This window comes from Macrosteles quadrilineatus, unplaced genomic scaffold (genome assembly GCF_028750875.1).
Source record: "Macrosteles quadrilineatus isolate MER2022 unplaced genomic scaffold, UCM_ALF_1.0 Scaffold_1__1_contigs__length_201487025, whole genome shotgun sequence".
In the NCBI taxonomy this organism is placed as follows: Eukaryota; Metazoa; Arthropoda; class Insecta; order Hemiptera; family Cicadellidae; genus Macrosteles; species Macrosteles quadrilineatus.
Genome location: NW_026542594.1, coordinates 42,299,869 through 42,321,021, shown reverse-complemented (window position 1 = coordinate 42,321,021; position 21,153 = coordinate 42,299,869). Strand labels below are relative to the sequence as shown.

Sequence of the window (21,153 nt, the reverse complement as noted above, 5' to 3'; positions counted from 1 at the left end):
ACCGAGAGTGGTTTTTTTAAGAATTGAGTTGAGAATTACGAATTGCCGAACATCGCCGATAGAAGTCTGGTCCCCAAGTGTGCGACCATTGGAAAACTTTTCAACGTTTCAAGTTAGATATCACTCCGCGTTTACGTGATTGACCGTTGTTGTTTCCTTGTTTTCGCGCGCGTTCTTTTGATTTGAATTTGAATCGGTACAGTTGATGTGTCAACCGTATTTAGCAATATTGTATTTTATTTAACTTCATATAAGTCTCCAAGTGAACCTTAAAACTCATACTCCAATTCATTTCATTACTTTGTAGCCCTACAATAATCCTAACCAGAAGTCGTGGCTTGGCCGGATATACCCTGTTAGTTTATTGTTTCTTTTTACATTAAATATTGTAAATAGATTATAGTATTTTGTATTGTATAGTATATGTTTAGATTTGTATAAAGAGGTTAAGTGTAAGAGAGGGCCATGTGGCCCTAACTTTGCCTGACTAAATAAATCATTTTTCATTTTTTTACCCTGGAATGCGACTTTGCAGTGCACTTGTGTCGCGATAAGCAATGTTACATTTCTAGCCTCGTTTCTCGCTTCAGTTAGTTTCATTAGCGCCTGCTGTAATCGTTTGAGCGCACCAGTTGAGCAACTGTTATTGCATTGAATCATGGGCTGAGCGCTCAGCGTGCGCTGATTGGCTGATAATGGTCATGTGACCATCACACGTTGCCTACCAGCCGTCACACTCCTATGTGTGAGGACTCTATTTATTTATTTATTTATTTATTATCAATCATCACATTACATCAAATTAATTGACAGGTAATTTGACCATAAGTCTTAATTATTACTAAAAGTAGACTAAAATTAAAAATTAAAATCTATTTTTGCTCTGATAAGAATTCATCAACACTGTAAAAAGCCTTCTCCAATAACCATTTTTTCAAAGTTTTTTTAAAGCTAGCTACAGACTCTGTGTTTTTAATGAATGTGGGTAATTTGTTGTAAATTTGTGGTCCCATATATTCTAGTGTGACCTGGTAGTGAATGTGTTAACACGTTGCCTACCAGCCGTCACACTCCTCTGTGTGAGGACTCTAGTGTGACCTGGTAGTGAATGTATTAATTTAAACTTAAAAAAAATATCAATGCATTCAGTAAAAAGACAGTCGTCGTTGTCAGCTGTTCACATTCAACAGTTGGACAATGAAAGACATATAGAGAAAACAGTAAATTATGCATACATTTGTTAATAATATTGTGTCTGCTTTTCAGAATGTTTACTGTCTGTTCCTAGAAAAACACACATGCGATACGGTGACTTCTACAACTGCCAAACGGTAGAAGCACATGGTATTTTTTTTAAATACAAGCGCCAGGAGAAAAACGACACCTTTTAAGGGTTAAAATTTCTTTTTCTTTACAGAATATATACACAAGAACCTAGTCACTCCGAGCATGAGTTATAATATTTTGCATAGATATTTCCCAAGATTTCTAAATTTTGATCTTTCTCATTATTATTTATATAGAAGCATCAAATTTCTTCATTCTCTTAAATGAATGGAAAAGAACAAAAGGTTCAGCATATCACTACATTACATGGTATCTTTGATTGTAATATTTATAGGGTCTTATGATATAGGTTGCAGTTTTAAATTGACTATTTGTCAACTGATGAATTGACTAACTGATTAACTCACAGGATTCCTTTAAGGAAGAGGTAGAGTTGTTTGTCACTCAAATGAGGCACTATCTCAGGTATTAGGGTAGAGAAATGCCTCTGAACTATGTGGCCAGTCTCTACAGCATCAATGTCCAGCAGCCCCTACAGACAAACAGTAAATGAAGCATACATTTCTTAATAATATTGTGACCGATGAAAATAGCTGTACCACTGATACATTGATACTGAGGATTGTACCAGTACAAACATTAACGATAACCATGTTTATTATTTAAACATGTATTTATTTAATGAATACAGAGACAGTCAAAATCAATTATATATTTTGTATAAAACATAATAATACATCTTTGATGGAAAATCATTTAGCGATTAAATTTTGCTAAAAAACACTGATATAATTCTGCCAAGGATAATTGGCTTTTTCAAGATTTTTCAATCAAGAATCTTTAGTTTTTGGCTTCCAAGCCAATATCAATTTATTTTACTGAAAAGACACCAGGGTATAACAACACCAGTAAATTTTTCTACCAAAAAGTAGTTAACAATAAAATCATAAATGCATATATCGAACAGTTCAATCAAACTATTTACCTTGGCAACACACCACAGTGAAAATTTTGCAGTTTTTACATCTTACTAATATTAAAAACTAACAACAGAGCCCGTTGTGATTAAATACAACGGTCTCTAGTACAATAATGGTTGTGAAATCCATACACCACTTTACTCACTAATATTAATGGTACAGATTAAGCACATAACATTATAATCGCATACTTAACATAACGAACTCAATTTAAACACAAATGCAAATTGTTAACAACACCATTATTAATCAAAGAAAAATTAATTAAATAACAATTTAACAATAAGCTGTTAAATGATTAACACATGTTTCGTATGTTTAGATTAGGATATACAAACTGGTAAACCAATTATTGCAATCTATAAAAATTATTGGTTTTTCTTTTCCGAGTCGGGTTAAAGGTCTTCTACCCGACCGATTTTCATAATTTTGGCCTTAAAATAAAGGTATGGACGCACCACAGATTTGTCATTAATCATCGGCATTCATTTATACGTATATTTTGAGTTATGCACAAAATGCGTCCCTGTATATAAAGCTATGCAAGCACATATTTGTCATCAAGCATCATTATTAATTTATCTAGGCTAATGTATTACTCAAAGAAAAAAAACACATTTGATTTTTTTTATTTTTTACTTCAATTTAAGATGTATTCCAGCAGTTCTAATTACATTACCCTATATGTTTTGGTCTAAAAACCTTAAGTGAAATACCAGCTTTCATTTGAGGTATTGATTATTAAGATTCCGATCTTAATAATCCTACCTAAAGCACACTGCTGAATCACGAATCAACAATAATTATAATCGTTTTAGTACTTATCTGCAATCAAAGATACGTAACTCAATTTTTGTTTAAGTTATTTTATATGTCTTGGTCTTAAAATACTTCAAAGGCTTTCACTTGAGATATTGATAGTTTTAATCAGTTAAGTTAAAGATATAGCCTACTGTATCTCTCAATCAGAAAACATAAACTAAATTATGGAATTTAGTTTTAGATACATTTACTCAATTCTAATTACGTTATTAATTTGTTTTGACCTAAGAACCTTCAGTGAAGTACCAGCTTCCATTTGAATTATTGATTATTAAAATCGGACAAACCTAAAGCACACTGCTAAATCACAAACAACTCAAATTTTTCCAAAAATTGAGTTATTTATCATCAATTTATAGTCAAACAGTCTTGCTTGCAACCACAACAGCAACAGTCAGACTTTGACGGGTTTCACCTAGTAAATCTTTAAAAAATCAAACTTTCATAATGATTTGAAAATCTACGCGAATTAGGCTTTCCAGTGTCCTATTAATTAATAAAATCGGTTCAGTAGAACTGTAGATTTAATTGTACAAAGTTTAACAACAAAATCTTTGGTTCAGTATTTTCTCACCATTATAAATTTGGAGGTTGCTTAAAGTTTTTGCAAATAATTTTTAAATGGTGAGGAAATCGACCAAAGTGGAAGGTAATATTCTGATAGAGAATAAAATTTCCTACAATTTACTATTATGTATTTTTGGAAAATACTCAATAAAGGCAGCCTAAAGTTGGCTACAAATATAAACTTGGAAATATAAACTTGAAAAAAAAAGAGTTTAAAATGTAATATTGTTTATTTCTATTGTTTTCCTCAAATATGTAATAAAATCAAACTTTCATAATTATTTGCAAATCTACACGAATTAGGATTTTAAACGACCCATTAAGTAACAAAATCGGTCCAGTAGAAGTCTAGATTTAGTTGTACAAAGTTTAACAAAAATATATGTAATTCAGTATTTTCTCACCACTATAAATTTGGAGATCACTTAGATTATTGCCAATAACTTTTAAAAGGAGGGGAAATCGACCAAAGTGGATGTGATATTCTGAAAGAGAATAAAATTTACTACAAAAAACTACTATGCATATCTTGAAAATGCTTAATAAAGGCAGCCAAATCTAGCTAAAAATAGAAACTTTAAAACAGAAACTTGAAAAAATAAATTTTTAATGTGTTTTTGTTATTTTTACTTTTTTTACCACAAAGATTTAATAATACCCCCGCCGCAGCAAACCTGCAGACTTAGCGAATTTCCATTTGTCTGATTGGATTTTAACTAACTTAAAAATATCACATTTATTCCCTATTTAAACAGAATTAGTTTAATGAGTATTTAGGTTTGCTGCAACAGGGAGGGTAAAAAGTTTTTTTCATGTAAAATGTTACAAGGTACTATGTTTTAGTAAGAAATTAATGTATTTTCCAAATTTGATCAAAACAAGTTCATAAACAAGCAAACTACAACAGTTGACTTATTCTCCATAAGAATAACATGGAATTTTAAAATTACAATTTTTTTGAATTTTCTCCGTAACAATTAGGCGCATAATAACGCTTCAATATACTAAATTATTTGTTTTTTTAAGCTCTACAAAATGGTTCTAAAAGAAATTGTGAAATTTTGTGTTTTTAGGGTCAAAAATTGGAAAAACCTATTTTTACCCCATAAAACCCCCCATAAACCCCCGTTCCCGTAGTCCGATCATGCTGGTTCGCGAACTCATTCAAGTTTATCCCGCCTTACACCTTCAAACCAAATTTGATCAAAATCGGACAAAAATTACTCAAGTTATCGTGCGGATGGACACATATATATATATATATACTAGCTGACCCCGCGAACTTCGTATCGCCTAAGTTATAGGTTTCCCCTAAGACAGACCGATGGAAAGAAAGTACCGTTACGTTTAATTTTCAAGATGATCTCGTTCGCATCGCTCAATCACGTCCTGGTTGAAGTTCGTTCGCTACGCTCACTCACCTTTGGGTTGGAGCTCGTTCGCTACGCTCACTCACCTTTAGGTTGGAGCTCGTTCGCTGCGCTCACTTGCCTTTAGGTTAGCTCGTTCGCTACGCTCACTCGCCTCCAGGTTGAAGTTCGTTCGCTACGCTCACTCACCTTTTGGTTGCAAATTAGCTGTTGTCATAAATGTAAAAGAAATAATAGTGCTGCACCCTGTTGGTAATCCTTGTAACTTTAATGCCATTGAACATCATAGAACAGAACCAACTTGTTTAATTGAAACAGCTGTTAAGATTCATTAATTCCATTTCCCATAAGGTTAACATGGGAAACTCCAGAGCCACTGGGGCGGAGCCCTTTTAAGAATTTCGAAACGGGAAATAGTTTACTTCCTATTCGCATACCTACAGAATTTACACACCAAATTTCATAACGATCGGTGAAGTCGTTCCGGAGGAGTTTGCAGACAAACACTGTGACACGAGAATTTTATATATTAGATATATATATATATATATATCTATATATAGATATATAAAAATTTGAACGAATGGTGTTTTTGGCCTCTGGGGACATCAAAATGAAAAAGTAAATCGGTCCCGGGCTTAGGTCTTACCATGAGACCTACGGTAATAGCTACTTCCCTATAGGGAAATTCGCTAAAATCACACTTTCATAATTATTTGCAAATCTACATGAGTTGGGCTTTCCAATGACCCATAATTAACAAAAACGGTTCAGTAGAAGTATAGATTTAGTTTTACAAAGTTTAACAAAAATCTCCCTAACTCAGTATTTTCTCATTACTATAAATTTGGAGGCTGCTTAGCTTTTTTGCAAATAAATTTTAAATGGTGAGGAAATCGACTAAAGTGGAAGGTGATATTCTGAAAGAGAATAAAATTTCCTACAAATTGATACCATACACTTCTTGGAAACACTAAAAAAAGGCAGCCAAAAGTCTCACCCAAATAAAAAGTGTGAAAAACATCGTTTTCAATGTATTTCTTATGGAAAACATGTTTTTATAAATTGTTCACCATAAATCATAACAAAAACAAACTTTCATAATTATTTGCAAATCTACACGACTTAAGCTTTCCAACGACCTATCAATTAATAAATTCGGTCCAGTAGAACTCTAGATTTAGTTGTACAAAGATTTTTAAAACTGAATTATATATAGTGTAAGGGTTCATAAAATTCGTGAATATTTATAATAAAACTAAACCCTTACTAGCAGAATCGCCTCGCCAATTCGCCGAAGTTAAGTTCCAAAATGTAAACAAAACAAATTAGCATATGACACAAGTTCAGCAACAGCTGATCTTGTGGTTCACCGCCGTCCCACCGGGCCGCGCATCAGTCGCCCGCGCCTGCGCAGGAACCCCAGCCACAGCGCTGGATGTGCGCGGCGCTCGCAGAGACAGAGTGAGTCGGGGTCGGCGAGAGTCGACAGTCAGCAGGAAGCAGGAGCAGTGGCCTGAGCAATTAGGCAGAAGACGGACGCCCGATCCTACACTCTCGCTCACGCCAAGTAAGTGGACGACATTCGCCATTCGCCGTTGTTAATATCCTAGGGCGCCTAGGATAACTCGACCTCACTCGCTATCGTTTATTTCCTGTTAATTAATTACGCTATTTAAGTCAAACGTCCGCGGGAAGTTTCGTCTTAAATTTAATAGAATTATTAACAGAGATCGATTTATTTAAACCGGTGAATATCTTTATCGTTTTACTATAACATAGAGTGTTATCTGTTTTGTTAAAATAACTCTGTAAATATATAACGATCAGCTTTGATTTTTGGAATATCTTAATTTCGTTCAATACATAATTTATAGACCGTGAGTTCAAAGAAGTAACGGTCAGAACGAGATCCGCCCGGTTATAATTCCTTTCTGTTTTAATTGTGTTGTTTTATTTGTATTGTTTAAATCTATTCAAGTTCGATCGGTTTCGGTCACGCAAGGTGGCGTTTCATATTCGTGTGTTTTTTTTTGTTTGCTTTGTTTATCGCGTAGGTCCGTGAGAACACGGTGTTACCGGTACCTAAATATAATGTGTGGTGTTTAGTTTGTAGTCAATGTTGTTCGTAATTACTGTAGCAGCACTTCAGCTGTGAGGTATTTTATCTATGGGAATAAGAGTTAATTAATAGTGGATTTATTAGAGTGATTTTAATACTTTGTTGGCTTCTTTACTAACTAACACGCTTTAATTTGTTTGTACATCTTTCAGAACTGTACTAACCATTGTAGCTATTCATTATCTTTTATACTAGAACCAGTGCACAGTAGTTATGTTCTATGTCGTTGCTTAGCCGCTATTAACTGTTAATGTTCTAGGTAGTTGCTTTACTATTCTTTACTATATTTAACACTTCATTATTAATTATTCATTTAGCCTTCCACTAATTATTGATGTGTTGAACCATATGCATTTAAATATTCTAACTTATGATACGACACCGCTACTAACACACTAACCTTAGAAATTGCTTCAAATCTTAGCATAACGCTTAACCTTTGCTTAACCTTTGACTATTAACGCTTAACTAAGGCTTTGGGGATTCGTATTGGCTTTGGGAATTTTAATTCACCGTGACGTTAGACAGTTAAGCCCCAACTTCTATTTCCACTCTTCACCATTTCCTTGATTCCTGGACTGTTGCTAATTGAGTGATCTGTGTGTTGTATCGTATGTGTTGTGTGTGCAGCTAACTGCTTTGGTTAGCTGTAGTTTGCTAAGTAGCTTTTCTTCTTTCTCTATTACTTCGGGCACACCGGAAATAAGTTAGTTATAAGTTAGCTTTAACCTATTCCGGAAAACCCGGAAATAAGTTAGTCATTAGCTAGCTTTAATCTATTCCGGAAAACCCGGAAATAAGTTATTTATAAGTTAGCTTTAATTACTTCGGGCACACCGGAAATAAGTTATTTATAAGTTAGACCTAAGCTATCCCGGAAAATCTGGGAATAAGTTAGTTTTTAGTTAGGCTTAATCTATTTGAAATAAGTCTTTGTGTGCTCAACCTGTCTGTGTGTGTGTCTCGTATGTTACTCTTTCTATAACGACCCTTCTCCGCCCTACTCTGTATGTTCGTTTGCACCTTTCCATATTCCTACTCTCTCACGGGGCTTTGAACTAGTCCACTCGCCCGAAACGCATTTTATTATTTTAAATAATAAAGACGCATCTAAACTAATTCTGCTCGGTCCGTGGCGCATGGACGTAGGGTATTAAATTAAATAAATAATTAACACTCCACCGAGGAGGTTGTGAACAGAGTCGCGCACGAAGCTATAACTTCGAAACAAAATCTCGCCCTCCCTCTTTTATTCACTCGTTTCCTGGCAATGATGAGGCACGAATAAAGCCAAGAGGCAAAATATTCCCGCCTGAGCCAGGAAAACGACTTTAGGATACAAAAGCGGGAAACCCGACCAAAATTGACCCCCGGAATAACCCAGCTCGGCTAGGCTATCAGGGACGCGTAACGCCCCGACCTGATAAATTAACGAAACACACCCGGAAGTGGGTTACAAAATGGCGCCCGAACAGGGACTTATCGCATAATATATTGTTTGAAATAAAGAGAAAAATGACAGGCACAAATGAGAAAAACGACGGGGTAACACACCCGACCGTGAGTACACCCGAAACTACCATTGGTCCAATTACGACCTTGTTGACGCACACGACGCAAACATTTACCGCTGTTTCCGTACCTTCAATAGGACAACCCATACCAACGTTTACGAGTACCGGTGCGATCTCAAAACAACGAATGGAATCAGGGCGCGACTTGTCAGACCTTACAACCTCGCAAAAAGTAGGTTGGGTCTATTATCTTAAGAAAAGGGAATTAAAAGAGAAGATGAGCGAATACGATCTAGACACTGAGGGTAACAGCGATACTCTCAGGAGCCGCTTTGTCGAATTCTTAAGACAATCCGCCCTGCCAGCGACAGAAGCCGGGCCGGAATTTAGTGAATTTATACCTCCAAGTGGAAATGGGGGTGATAATTACTTTACTAGTTATAGTAACGACGACAGAAACGCGACCAGCGACGAATCAGTCATTGTAAGGGAAATGCTTGGCCTGCCGCCTGACGCGAGCGTCGACACGGTAAAACGAATGCTCTCAGTCATTTCTATGGTAAACGACGCCGCTCTCCCGCCAACGACGCGTCATGAGGTCCGTTACCCGTTGAACTTAAATACTTACACAAGTGTGTCCCCAGCAACGAATGTGCAAATGACTTCACGTCCTCAACATAATTTCCAATCAAATAACGCACCTCTGCATTATTCAAGGGAAACCAATTTCGCTAATCCGCTTTCCGCAGCAGCGATTTGTAACATTGCTAGAAAATGGAATCTCCACTACGACGGAGACCGTAACCCCGTATCTTTTCTAGAGCGCTTAGAAGAATTAAGACAGTGTTACGAGATCGCCCCAGCCGATATTTTGAAAGCTCTTCCTGAGCTGTTGCGTGGAAACGCACTTCTATGGTACAGAAATAACAAGGATTTCTGGCAAACTTTTGAGGACTTCAAAGAATCTTTTGAGGTACAATTCTTGCCCCCGGGGTACAAAAGAAATCTTGAAGACGAGATTCGCTCGCGAACTCAAGGCGAAAATGAACCATTTCGCAGCTTTGTTGTCGCACTAACGACTCTTATCCGACGATGTGGTGGCTACAGTTTAGATCAAACCCTTGATCGGTTATTCCTCAACATGCGACCCGAATATAAGCTGACACTAAGAAGAGACTCGTGTTCTAGCTTAGCCGACATGATTAAGGAAGCTGAAAGATATGAATCTTACAATAGAGATAGAAATCTCTACCGACCCCCGCCGAACCCAGCACAAGCACTCGTACCAGAGACTGCTTACTACGCTAAAAATAGGAATCAGCGAAACGTGAACGCAGTTGCCACTCCAGAAAGACCACAATTTTCGCCGGCGAGGAAACAAACTCCCACAAACGTATTCCAAAGTAGGGGTAGGAACGTAGAGGACGATCCTCGACCCCAAAACCCACGCGCGGGAGGGTTCAATAATCCCCCAGACATTCCAGTTCGTAAGGATTGGCAAAAGCCGGTTCCTAATGCAAGGAACAATGAGAGAGTTCCCACTTGTTGGAACTGCCGTGAAAACGGCCACCGGTTCAACGATTGTCCACAGCCCAAAATAATAAAATGTTTTTATTGTCAAAAGGAGGGCATGCGAACAGTTAATTGTCCATGTAGGCAGGGAAACGCCGGGAGGGTCCCAGCAACGAGTGGACCGCTGGGGCCCACTTCGTCCAACAATCACCAGTCAAAGTAGACAAAGCAACTCCAACGATAGAACCAATGGCGAGCTGTGGATATTCGAGCACGCGAGACAATAGGCCCTTTGTAAATATCAGAATTATGGGTGAAACCTTCAAGGCTCTTATAGATACAGGAGCTATGATTAGCATAATTGGGGAAAAAGTGAAAGATCATCTCCAAAACGCCGGCATAGTACCCGAACAAATAAGTCAACTCTTACAGTTGGCAAATGGAGTCCAAACGTCTGCCACAAAACGATATGATTTTACATTTGAATTTTCTTCTTCAGAATATGATTTATCAGCATTGTACTTACCCAATTTAACAGTCGATGTGGCATTAGGCATGGATATCGTTAATCAACTCCAATTAGTGAAATTTCTAATCAATCCTGAATCTGGGTCAGGATCGAATTATTCAGAGTCACCACTTAACGCGATTGCTGAGTTGCAACCAAACGAACGAAAGGAGCTGGATGAATTCCTAAAAGAGGAATTGGCACTTTTTGACGAAGTCCCAGGTGTTACCACTTTGGCCGAACATAAAATCAAGCTCAAAACAATCGACCCAATAAAGCAAAGGCATCGTCCTTTAAACCCCCACATGCAAGGTGTGGTGGATGAACACCTTAAGGCCATGATAGCTCAGGACATAATTGAACGGTCCAAGAGTCCCTGGAGCAGCCCTATAGTGTTAACAAAGAAGTCTTCCGGCAAATATAGGTTTTGTATTGACTTCAGATCAGTCAATTCTGTTAGCGAAAAGGATGCTTATCCCCTCCCACAAATAAATGCCACATTAGAAAAGCTCAAGGAAGCTAAGTATATATCGACTATTGACCTTAAGGATGGATATTGGCAGGTACCACTTCATCCTGACAGTAGACCCGTAACGGCCTTCACCATTCCGGGAAGAGGCCTTTTCCAATTCAAAAGAATGGCGTTTGGATTACACTCTGCGCCAGCGACCTTCCAAAGACTACTCGACACGGTCATTGGACCCGATTTAGAACCAAGAGCATTTAGCTACTTGGACGACATCGTACTAGTAACTCCAACGTTTGAGGAACATTTAGATCTTCTCGCAGAGGTCTTCAAACGGCTACGTAGTGCGGGCCTCAAGATCAACCCAGAGAAATGTCACTCATTGAATACACAATAACACCATCATATCTCTGTGTGTTCTCAGTTATACGCCCCAAGCCTGCCTTGGTCACACTGTTACCATACAAGAACTGCTGTTCTGCAGACGGTTTCACCCAGATTTTGTGCTGTGCGTATGGGGCAAGGTAGCTTAATGCTGTTATGTGTAACATAAACTTGTTAGATTTTGTGAACTTTCCAAAACAAGTACCAGCACTCAAGAGATTATCCGGGCCAACATTGCTAGCCAAGGATGCCAATTTTTCTGAAAGGTAGTACACTCTATCTTTCCTCTCCCTAAAACAGTAAGCTCCATCTGGCCGATCGATTAAGATTTTCACATTTGCTCCAATATATTTTGATAGCTTCTCGAAAACTGCCCTTGTCCTTTCATCGGATAGTTGTCTCATTATGGCGCAACTTTGATAATAATTCACAAAATAATTGACATAAAACAAGTTATCTCAGATCAACAAAAATAGTTTAATATAAAATTGGTTCCTAACTTTCTTTGTTTGGCAATCCTAACCTCAATTATCAACCGGAATCGTAACAATAATTACGACCCTACCACAGGTGGCCCTGAAGCAGGCCATCTTGGTATTAGGAAAACCTTGGCACGGGTAGCCGCAAGGTACTACTGGCCTGGTTGGCAATCAAGCGTCAAGTCACATGTCCGGAAGTGTTTGTCCTGTCAAAAGTATAAGGTAGAACATCGCAAACCTGCAGGGAAAATGTATTTTCGACGACCTCAGGCTCCTTGGGTCACGGTAACCCTTGACCTGATCGGTCCGTTGCCACGCTCGAAAAAAGGAAACAATTTCGCCCTAGTTATTCAGGATAACTTCTCAAAATGGGTAGAAGTCGCACCACTGAGATCAGCAACCGCTAAACAAGTAGTAACTCATTTCCGAGAACTGGTGTTATTTCGGTATGGGGCACCAGATGTGATCATCTGTGACAATGGGACGCAATTCACCTCCAACCTTATTCGCGATTTAGCAAAAGAATGGAGCATTCGCCTTCAGTTCACAGCACCGTACTCGCCTCAGGAAAACCTGACAGAACGAGCAAACCGAGTCTTAAAAACGATGATATCGCAGTTCGTGAAAGACGACCATCGCGCTTGGGACGAGAAGCTCCCCGAATTCCGTTTTGCTATGAATTCGGCGATCCACGACTCCACTAAATACTCTCCCGCAATGCTGAATCTGAACAGAGAAATAAAGATGCCGCGGGCACTTTATCGGGATACTCTGCAAGGCAGCAACGATCCAATCGAACCCCCACTTGAAGAGGTCATACTGGAGCGAAATGCTCGTATGCACGCGCTAATAGGGAAGGTAAAGGAGAATCTGGAGAAAGCGTACCAGAACCAAGCTCGATACTACAACCTCCGCCGCCGTGACAATCCGTTCAGAGTAGGCCAGAGGGTTTTAAAAAGAAATCACGTGCTTTCGTCCGCAGTAGACGCTGTTGCGGGTAAGCTAGCCGCGAAATATGAGGGTCCATTCTTGATATCAGACAAAGTTGGCGTCAACATCTTCATGTTAACAGACGAAAGGGGGAAGCCCACGGGGCATGTCCATGTAAAGGATTTGAAGCTTTTTCACGACACATAAAGCACCTCACCTTACACTTTTCTCACACCAGCAGCAGCTTGCATATAAGTACCTATACCGCTGAACATTCTCGAAGCCAAAGAAAACATATTTTTTTCTTTTTGGCCATTTTCTTTTTACTTTGTCCGAAGTGGGGAGGGAGTGTAAGGGTTCATAAAATTCGTGAATATTTATAATAAAACTAAACCCTTACTAGCAGAATCGCCTCGCCAATTCGCCGAAGTTAAGTTCCAAAATGTAAACAAAACAAATTAGCATATGACACAAGTTCAGCAACAGCTGATCTTGTGGTTCACCGCCGTCCCACCGGGCCGCGCATCAGTCGCCCGCGCCTGCGCAGGAACCCCAGCCACAGCGCTGGATGTGCGCGGCGCTCGCAGAGACAGAGTGAGTCGGGGTCGGCGAGAGTCGACAGTCAGCAGGAAGCAGGAGCAGTGGCCTGAGCAATTAGGCAGAAGACGGACGCCCGATCCTACACTCTCGCTCACGCCAAGTAAGTGGACGACATTCGCCATTCGCCGTTGTTAATATCCTAGGGCGCCTAGGATAACTCGACCTCACTCGCTATCGTTTATTTCCTGTTAATTAATTACGCTATTTAAGTCAAACGTCCGCGGGAAGTTTCGTCTTAAATTTAATAGAATTATTAACAGAGATCGATTTATTTAAACCGGTGAATATCTTTATCGTTTTACTATAACATAGAGTGTTATCTGTTTTGTTAAAATAACTCTGTAAATATATAACGATCAGCTTTGATTTTTGGAATATCTTAATTTCGTTCAATACATAATTTATAGACCGTGAGTTCAAAGAAGTAACGGTCAGAACGAGATCCGCCCGGTTATAATTCCTTTCTGTTTTAATTGTGTTGTTTTATTTGTATTGTTTAAATCTATTCAAGTTCGATCGGTTTCGGTCACGCAAGGTGGCGTTTCATATTCGTGTGTTTTTTTTTGTTTGCTTTGTTTATCGCGTAGGTCCGTGAGAACACGGTGTTACCGGTACCTAAATATAATGTGTGGTGTTTAGTTTGTAGTCAATGTTGTTCGTAATTACTGTAGCAGCACTTCAGCTGTGAGGTATTTTATCTATGGGAATAAGAGTTAATTAATAGTGGATTTATTAGAGTGATTTTAATACTTTGTTGGCTTCTTTACTAACTAACACGCTTTAATTTGTTTGTACATCTTTCAGAACTGTACTAACCATTGTAGCTATTCATTATCTTTTATACTAGAACCAGTGCACAGTAGTTATGTTCTATGTCGTTGCTTAGCCGCTATTAACTGTTAATGTTCTAGGTAGTTGCTTTACTATTCTTTACTATATTTAACACTTCATTATTAATTATTCATTTAGCCTTCCACTAATTATTGATGTGTTGAACCATATGCATTTAAATATTCTAACTTATGATACGACACCGCTACTAACACACTAACCTTAGAAATTGCTTCAAATCTTAGCATAACGCTTAACCTTTGCTTAACCTTTGACTATTAACGCTTAACTAAGGCTTTGGGGATTCGTATTGGCTTTGGGAATTTTAATTCACCGTGACGTTAGACAGTTAAGCCCCAACTTCTATTTCCACTCTTCACCATTTCCTTGATTCCTGGACTGTTGCTAATTGAGTGATCTGTGTGTTGTATCGTATGTGTTGTGTGTGCAGCTAACTGCTTTGGTTAGCTGTAGTTTGCTAAGTAGCTTTTCTTCTTTCTCTATTACTTCGGGCACACCGGAAATAAGTTAGTTATAAGTTAGCTTTAACCTATTCCGGAAAACCCGGAAATAAGTTAGTCATTAGCTAGCTTTAATCTATTCCGGAAAACCCGGAAATAAGTTATTTATAAGTTAGCTTTAATTACTTCGGGCACACCGGAAATAAGTTATTTATAAGTTAGACCTAAGCTATCCCGGAAAATCTGGGAATAAGTTAGTTTTTAGTTAGGCTTAATCTATTTGAAATAAGTCTTTGTGTGCTCAACCTGTCTGTGTGTGTGTCTCGTATGTTACTCTTTCTATAACGACCCTTCTCCGCCCTACTCTGTATGTTCGTTTGCACCTTTCCATATTCCTACTCTCTCACGGGGCTTTGAACTAGTCCACTCGCCCGAAACGCATTTTATTATTTTAAATAATAAAGACGCATCTAAACTAATTCTGCTCGGTCCGTGGCGCATGGACGTAGGGTATTAAATTAAATAAATAATTAACACTCCACCGAGGAGGTTGTGAACAGAGTCGCGCACGAAGCTATAACTTCGAAACAAAATCTCGCCCTCCCTCTTTTATTCACTCGTTTCCTGGCAATGATGAGGCACGAATAAAGCCAAGAGGCAAAATATTCCCGCCTGAGCCAGGAAAACGACTTTAGGATACAAAAGCGGGAAACCCGACCAAAATTGACCCCCGGAATAACCCAGCTCGGCTAGGCTATCAGGGACGCGTAACGCCCCGACCCGATAAATTAACGAAACACACCCGGAAGTGGGTTACAATAGAATAGATGTGAAAGTTTGTGTGTTTGTTTGTTTGTTTGAAGTTCAATCATGCATTAGCTACTGGATAGATTACTCACATTCCCATATAGGCATATTGTTATCTCAAAAATCCTTTCGGGCTCCGCCCCAGTGGCTCCGTGGTTCCCCATGTTAACCTTATGAGTATTCATATTTAGAGGGATTAAAAGAATTTAGTCAGCTGTTTCAACTTAAAAGTTGGTTCCATGGCATGCAAAAGCATTAAAAGTTATAAGATTTGCCAACAGGGTGCAGCACTATTACTATTTTTGCATTAAAGGAAACAGCTAATTTGAACTAGGCAACAACAAAAAACTATGATATGCAATGAGAACTGTCAAAGAAGGATTGTTTACAGTTATTTTATGTTTTTAATTTCTTGAATCATTTGTGATATTTTACGAATCTTTAATAATTTTTTTTTCTCTATTGTTTAAGTGACGTGGTAGAATACTATGGTCATGGTAGATGTGTAATACTATAGTATACCGTAAATTTAAAGAAGCAAATTTTATGAAATCGTGTCCTCCCCCATTGCAAACAAAAAGCTTGAGTATAACTGCAATAAGCATTTTATACTTATATGCCAATCCCGTACGAAGAACGGGTACTCTGCTAGTTACCAATAATTATGATGGGGTAACCTAGGTGTTGTTTAACCCAATTGAGTAAGGGATGAGAGTAGAATAAAGTGAGATGCCTTGTGTAGCTGGGTTCAGTTTCATACCATCAATAAGCTACTTAAATACACATCAGTTGATCATCTTGTGACTCACATCAATATTGTCCAGCACCGCAGGCTGTAGTTGATCCTTGTGTGAGGACTGCTCGATGTAGTTGAAGACCTGATATCTCCTGTCATTGTCCAGCAGGTAACACTTCAGTACTTGACTGTGTTCTCCTCTCCGCTCATGTAGTGTGGCACACACCTGGTAGCTACATGTAATTCATACAAATATCTATCGGTATATGTTTAAATTGTCATATTTCAAAACTATACAAAAGTAAGTAAGGTTCAAACCTGTGACTGCTTTTATAAATTACGAGCTGTTGGCCCGTCCTACATACAGGAGTTGAGTAGTCAATTAAAACTGAATACTATTCAGAACAGCTAGGTTATAAGTACTAACATTAGGTACCTGATCTGAGACAGCGCAGCGGATGCCAATTTTGAAATTATTGTTTGGAGATTTTTTGTATCGTTGTTTTCCTGATGTTTTTTTTTTTCTTATCAGTATAATTTAATTTACAATCAAAAGTTAAGCGGAAGAAAGACGAAGCGACAACTACCAACCGAGTGACACCAAGAAGATCCACCAAGTGACAACCAAAGGTAATAACACCGCACATTTACTAATTTTACCAGTGAAAATTTACAACTTGTAATTTATAATTTCAACTAGATTCTAATCGGTCAACTACTTTCCCTATTATTTTCTAATTTTCCAAAAAGTGCTACAGTTATTTACTTATTTTGTCCGAAAAGTGCTAGACTTGCCACGAGGGCAAAGTCTAGTGTGCGAGAAAAAAAATTGGGAAAAATAAAATTTTTCATCTCAAAAGTGCTAAGGAACGATATATCGGGCCTCGAACGTATGAGGAATAAAAAAAAAACCATTGCTGTTTCGAAACTACAACTGAGTCAACCGATATGCTCATTTAAACTCACATGATTGAAAGTCGCACCGGCACGATATATCGTCGCTTAGCGCTTTTAGGATGAAATGCAAACAACGATATATCGTTCCATAGCACTTTGCGGGAAAAAGACGCACAAAGATATATCGTCGCATAGCACTGAAAGGGTTAAATCAACTAATTAAATAAACTAGAGGTTGTCCAGTGGTCGAAAACTCGACCATAAATATGTACAGTTGGATTTTTTAGCTAGAAGCGTTTGATGTGTGGTGGAATATCTTTGCGGATGAACCTTTTTGGCTGTAGGCTGTAGTGAGTGCATAAGTATAACCTAAAATCGATGGAGCTAGGTTATATACATCGATGGTGCGATCATGTGTTCAATGTAAGCATGTAAATTTTTTAAGTCAAATCAATACAAACAAACTGGCATGTTGTCAATTAGGGACAATCTATATATTTATGTAAGCCGATTCTTTGCGTCAAAATTGTGGGTGACTGGGAAGTCGTAGAATGACGGGAGAGGGCTCAAATTAAAGGTCTCGACCCCATGACGGCGGGAAAAGTAGTGGAAATCCCCAAATTTTAACACAAAATTAGATATAACGTAAAATGTTCTCCATAAGAATAGCATTAGAAGCCATTTAGGCCTACTGCTGATTTTTGTTTACTTCAATACACCTGATCGTGATTTATCATTAAGCCAGTAAGCAATATTTTTGGATTACTTATTTGCCAGTCAATTCTGCAATGTACTGCAAACTATATAAAACCAGGGAAGACTTTTTAGTTTCGTCTTCAGCAAGTTGAAATTAATTGTTTTTTTAGGCCTACTGTGCAAATTGCAAAAATGGGAATTTTTAAGTAAAATAGTTACACGTATGATAAGTAGTAGAATCATAGGAGATGGCTCAAATCAAAGGAATTGAACTTAAAACGTCTGAAAAAATAATGAAGTTTTTTCTTCTATTTTTAAGGTTATTGATGTGTTGAAGGAATGTTTAACATGAAATAATCACTTTGACTGAATAATAAACTATTCAAGATTAAATGGAAAAAATCTGCTTTGTTTTGATTTCAAAACATATGTTAAAGATTTATTCTACATTTTTTTTGTAAATTTACTAACATTAACATTTATATTTTGGGTTTGACCAAGAACTAAGCTTATCTCAACGCACCTTTATTTACCTTTTCATATTTGACGGGGACAATTTCCAATATTTTAATCAGGGAAGCCTTTTTATCATCACCAACCAAAAGACCAAAGCTACCTTAGTAAACCAATATTCATTCACAAACATGTTTGCTGTTTCTAGCAGAGTTCATGTGGAGGCATTAAAATTATTGATTGAAAATTAACATCAACAAAAGCAACAAAGACAAACAACAGTTTTTTTTTACAAAAAAGATGTGTTGTACTGTAATATCTATCCTGACACAAAGATTATTTGAATCTGAGTTTGTTTAAATATTACAATGATCAGTTTTACGCTTGAACTTTTAAGGGACTTATGTCCCTACAAGCCACTAGTGTTGTATTACTTACGAAAGAAATGTCATTTAAGATCAAATAAATTAATTTAGTATGTCATTGTCTGATTTATTAGAAAACATTCAGTATTTAGGCTACTACATTTTATAAACCAAACTCGAAACTTGCTTCCTTGGCCTATCGCACAACATTTTCCGAATCGTAAATCATCATTATATCCCAACAGTTTATCATGTGTATCCCAGTCAAAGGAACTACATTATTTTTTATTATTATAATGATCAACTTTAATTTTGCAAGAAGATTCAATATTTGAATAATAGAATTTTTCCTTTTGAAATTTCAAAAGCAGCCTCGGTAAAATTTTTTCTACAGATTTTGTATGGGAAATTCATTATATACATTTTGTAGACAGTTTAATTCCCTACATACAAATATATAACATGTTAGGAGAATATTTTTTTTTAATAAGTTTTTGGGGCGAAATATAATAACAAACAGAGAACCGAAAAAATTGAAAACCGTACAGTGTTAGTTTCAGTTTGTGTTGTAAAAGTTATATAATATATGTGTATACTAATAATGATATACAGGGTGTCCCGTAACTCTCTGGACACATGTATATATAGCGTTATTGCTTAGGTCAAGACAAACACATTTCACCATAGGAACATGGGTCTGTGGTGTCTAGTTTACCGACTGTCGGCATTTATGTGTTTTTTACAAAAACATTAATAACTCCTAAACGGTTTGAGATACAGCTCCGAGATTTTGCAGAAATGTTAATCTTATTACGGTTTATCTTTGTTTGAAATTATTCTAAAAAATCATTACATGGTTCAAAATGGCAGCCATTTTAAATATTTGATGTCAAATTTCACGAAAACCGTTAACTTAACGAAAAAGTTGCAAGAGACAAAAAAGCTAGTAAATTTTATGTAGTTTTCAATGATACCTTATTTGTTAAGAATTGATAAATAATAACAGAGAAATGTCTTCTTTTCCAAATGCATGACCACTTTTCTCCATTTAAACAATGCTAATACTCCTTTTACGTTGTTTAGTCTTGCGGTTTTTTTTGCCGTTGAAACAATTTCGGCCCATACTAGCGTATTACGCTTGAGGCCATTCTAAGGTGTCACGGCGAACGAGCGTATTACGCTCGTTGGCCACTGCTAGGGTTAAAGAAACATGCTTGACTATTAATATATAGATACGATAAAATTTAAAAACACATTATAATGGATAAAGTGGAAGTAAACAAATTTAATTTGACCAAACCATGTTTTAAAAATGCATCTGCTTAAGATACATACAATCAAGTAATTTACAGTTATGTAATTTTCATGTGTTTACTTATGTATTACTTTACAAATGAAAAGTTAATTACAACTCAGCTGATCTTGCAAGTGCCAGCAGGTCTTGGTGTGTGTAGTGAGCTAGACCTCCCGCAGCCATGAGTTGGGAGAAGGCATTCTGTCGCTCATGATGAGTTTCATCCTGTCCAGGGGCCACTAGATGTGACACAACACGTTCAAACAGCTTGGTGTCCACACGCAGTACACAGTGTGACCGTGACAATTGTGACGCTAGAAATGTGAACAGCCACCCCACCTGTGTTGACTAGACAAGGAACAAGAACAAAATGAGTATCATCCTATCCATGGGCCACAGGATGTGTCACAACACGTTAGTGTCCACACACGAAGACATCATCATCTTGTTACGCAATGGCAGCAAGATCTTGGAAGTTCCCCCCGAATTGTAAAGATGTCATGTCACACTATTGAGGCAAAATTATTGTGCAACAACCGATAAATCAAAACCGACATTTTTAATTCTCGGTATCAGCTTTATTTTGTATTATGAAGCTTAACTATTCAAGATCTAAAATTCTATTTTATTCTTTTAAAAGATTTTGTTAGGTACTGTTTTAATAGGTAAGTTTTGTTAAGATTTACATGTGTCAAATTGAATTGCTGAATTATTTATTTATTATGTACCCCAAAGATTACACACAAATTAAGTTATCAGCTCACCGCAAAACCGTCGCCTTCTACCATGACCTGTATGAGGATGTTGACTAGTCGTTGCCGCAGCTGTGAGGAGAACTGTGGATCTTCAAAAGCAATAGCAAGGGCATTCAGGAACTCCCTTGTGTCAAATTGCAGAAGAACTCTAAAATTGAAAGAATCCAACTCATAACAACAGAAAACCAGTACACGTATGAGGAAAGATTTGTAACAAACTAACTTTTAGGCATTTACTCAGTCTTTCAACAAATTGCAAATTTGCAATGGACATCATCATAAAAAATAACATTGATAAGTTGGAAATACCTATAGGC

At 37.4% G+C, this 21,153-nt stretch overlaps 1 protein-coding gene across 1 annotated transcript in view; it reads right to left on the bottom strand.

Moving 5' to 3' along the window:
- Nucleotides 1-21,153, bottom strand: part of LOC128982827 (vacuolar protein sorting-associated protein 8 homolog) — a 306,699-nt gene that overhangs the window by 63,699 nt on the left and 221,847 nt on the right. Inside the window, exons 15-18 of the mRNA XM_054401853.1 lie at nt 20,846-20,984; nt 20,197-20,429; nt 16,450-16,609; nt 1,695-1,819 (exon numbers count right to left, since the gene is read on the bottom strand). Of these exons, the coding sequence (XP_054257828.1) occupies nt 1,695-1,819; nt 16,450-16,609; nt 20,197-20,429; nt 20,846-20,984 (657 nt within the window). The remainder of the gene's footprint in view (nt 1-1,694; nt 1,820-16,449; nt 16,610-20,196; nt 20,430-20,845; nt 20,985-21,153) is intronic.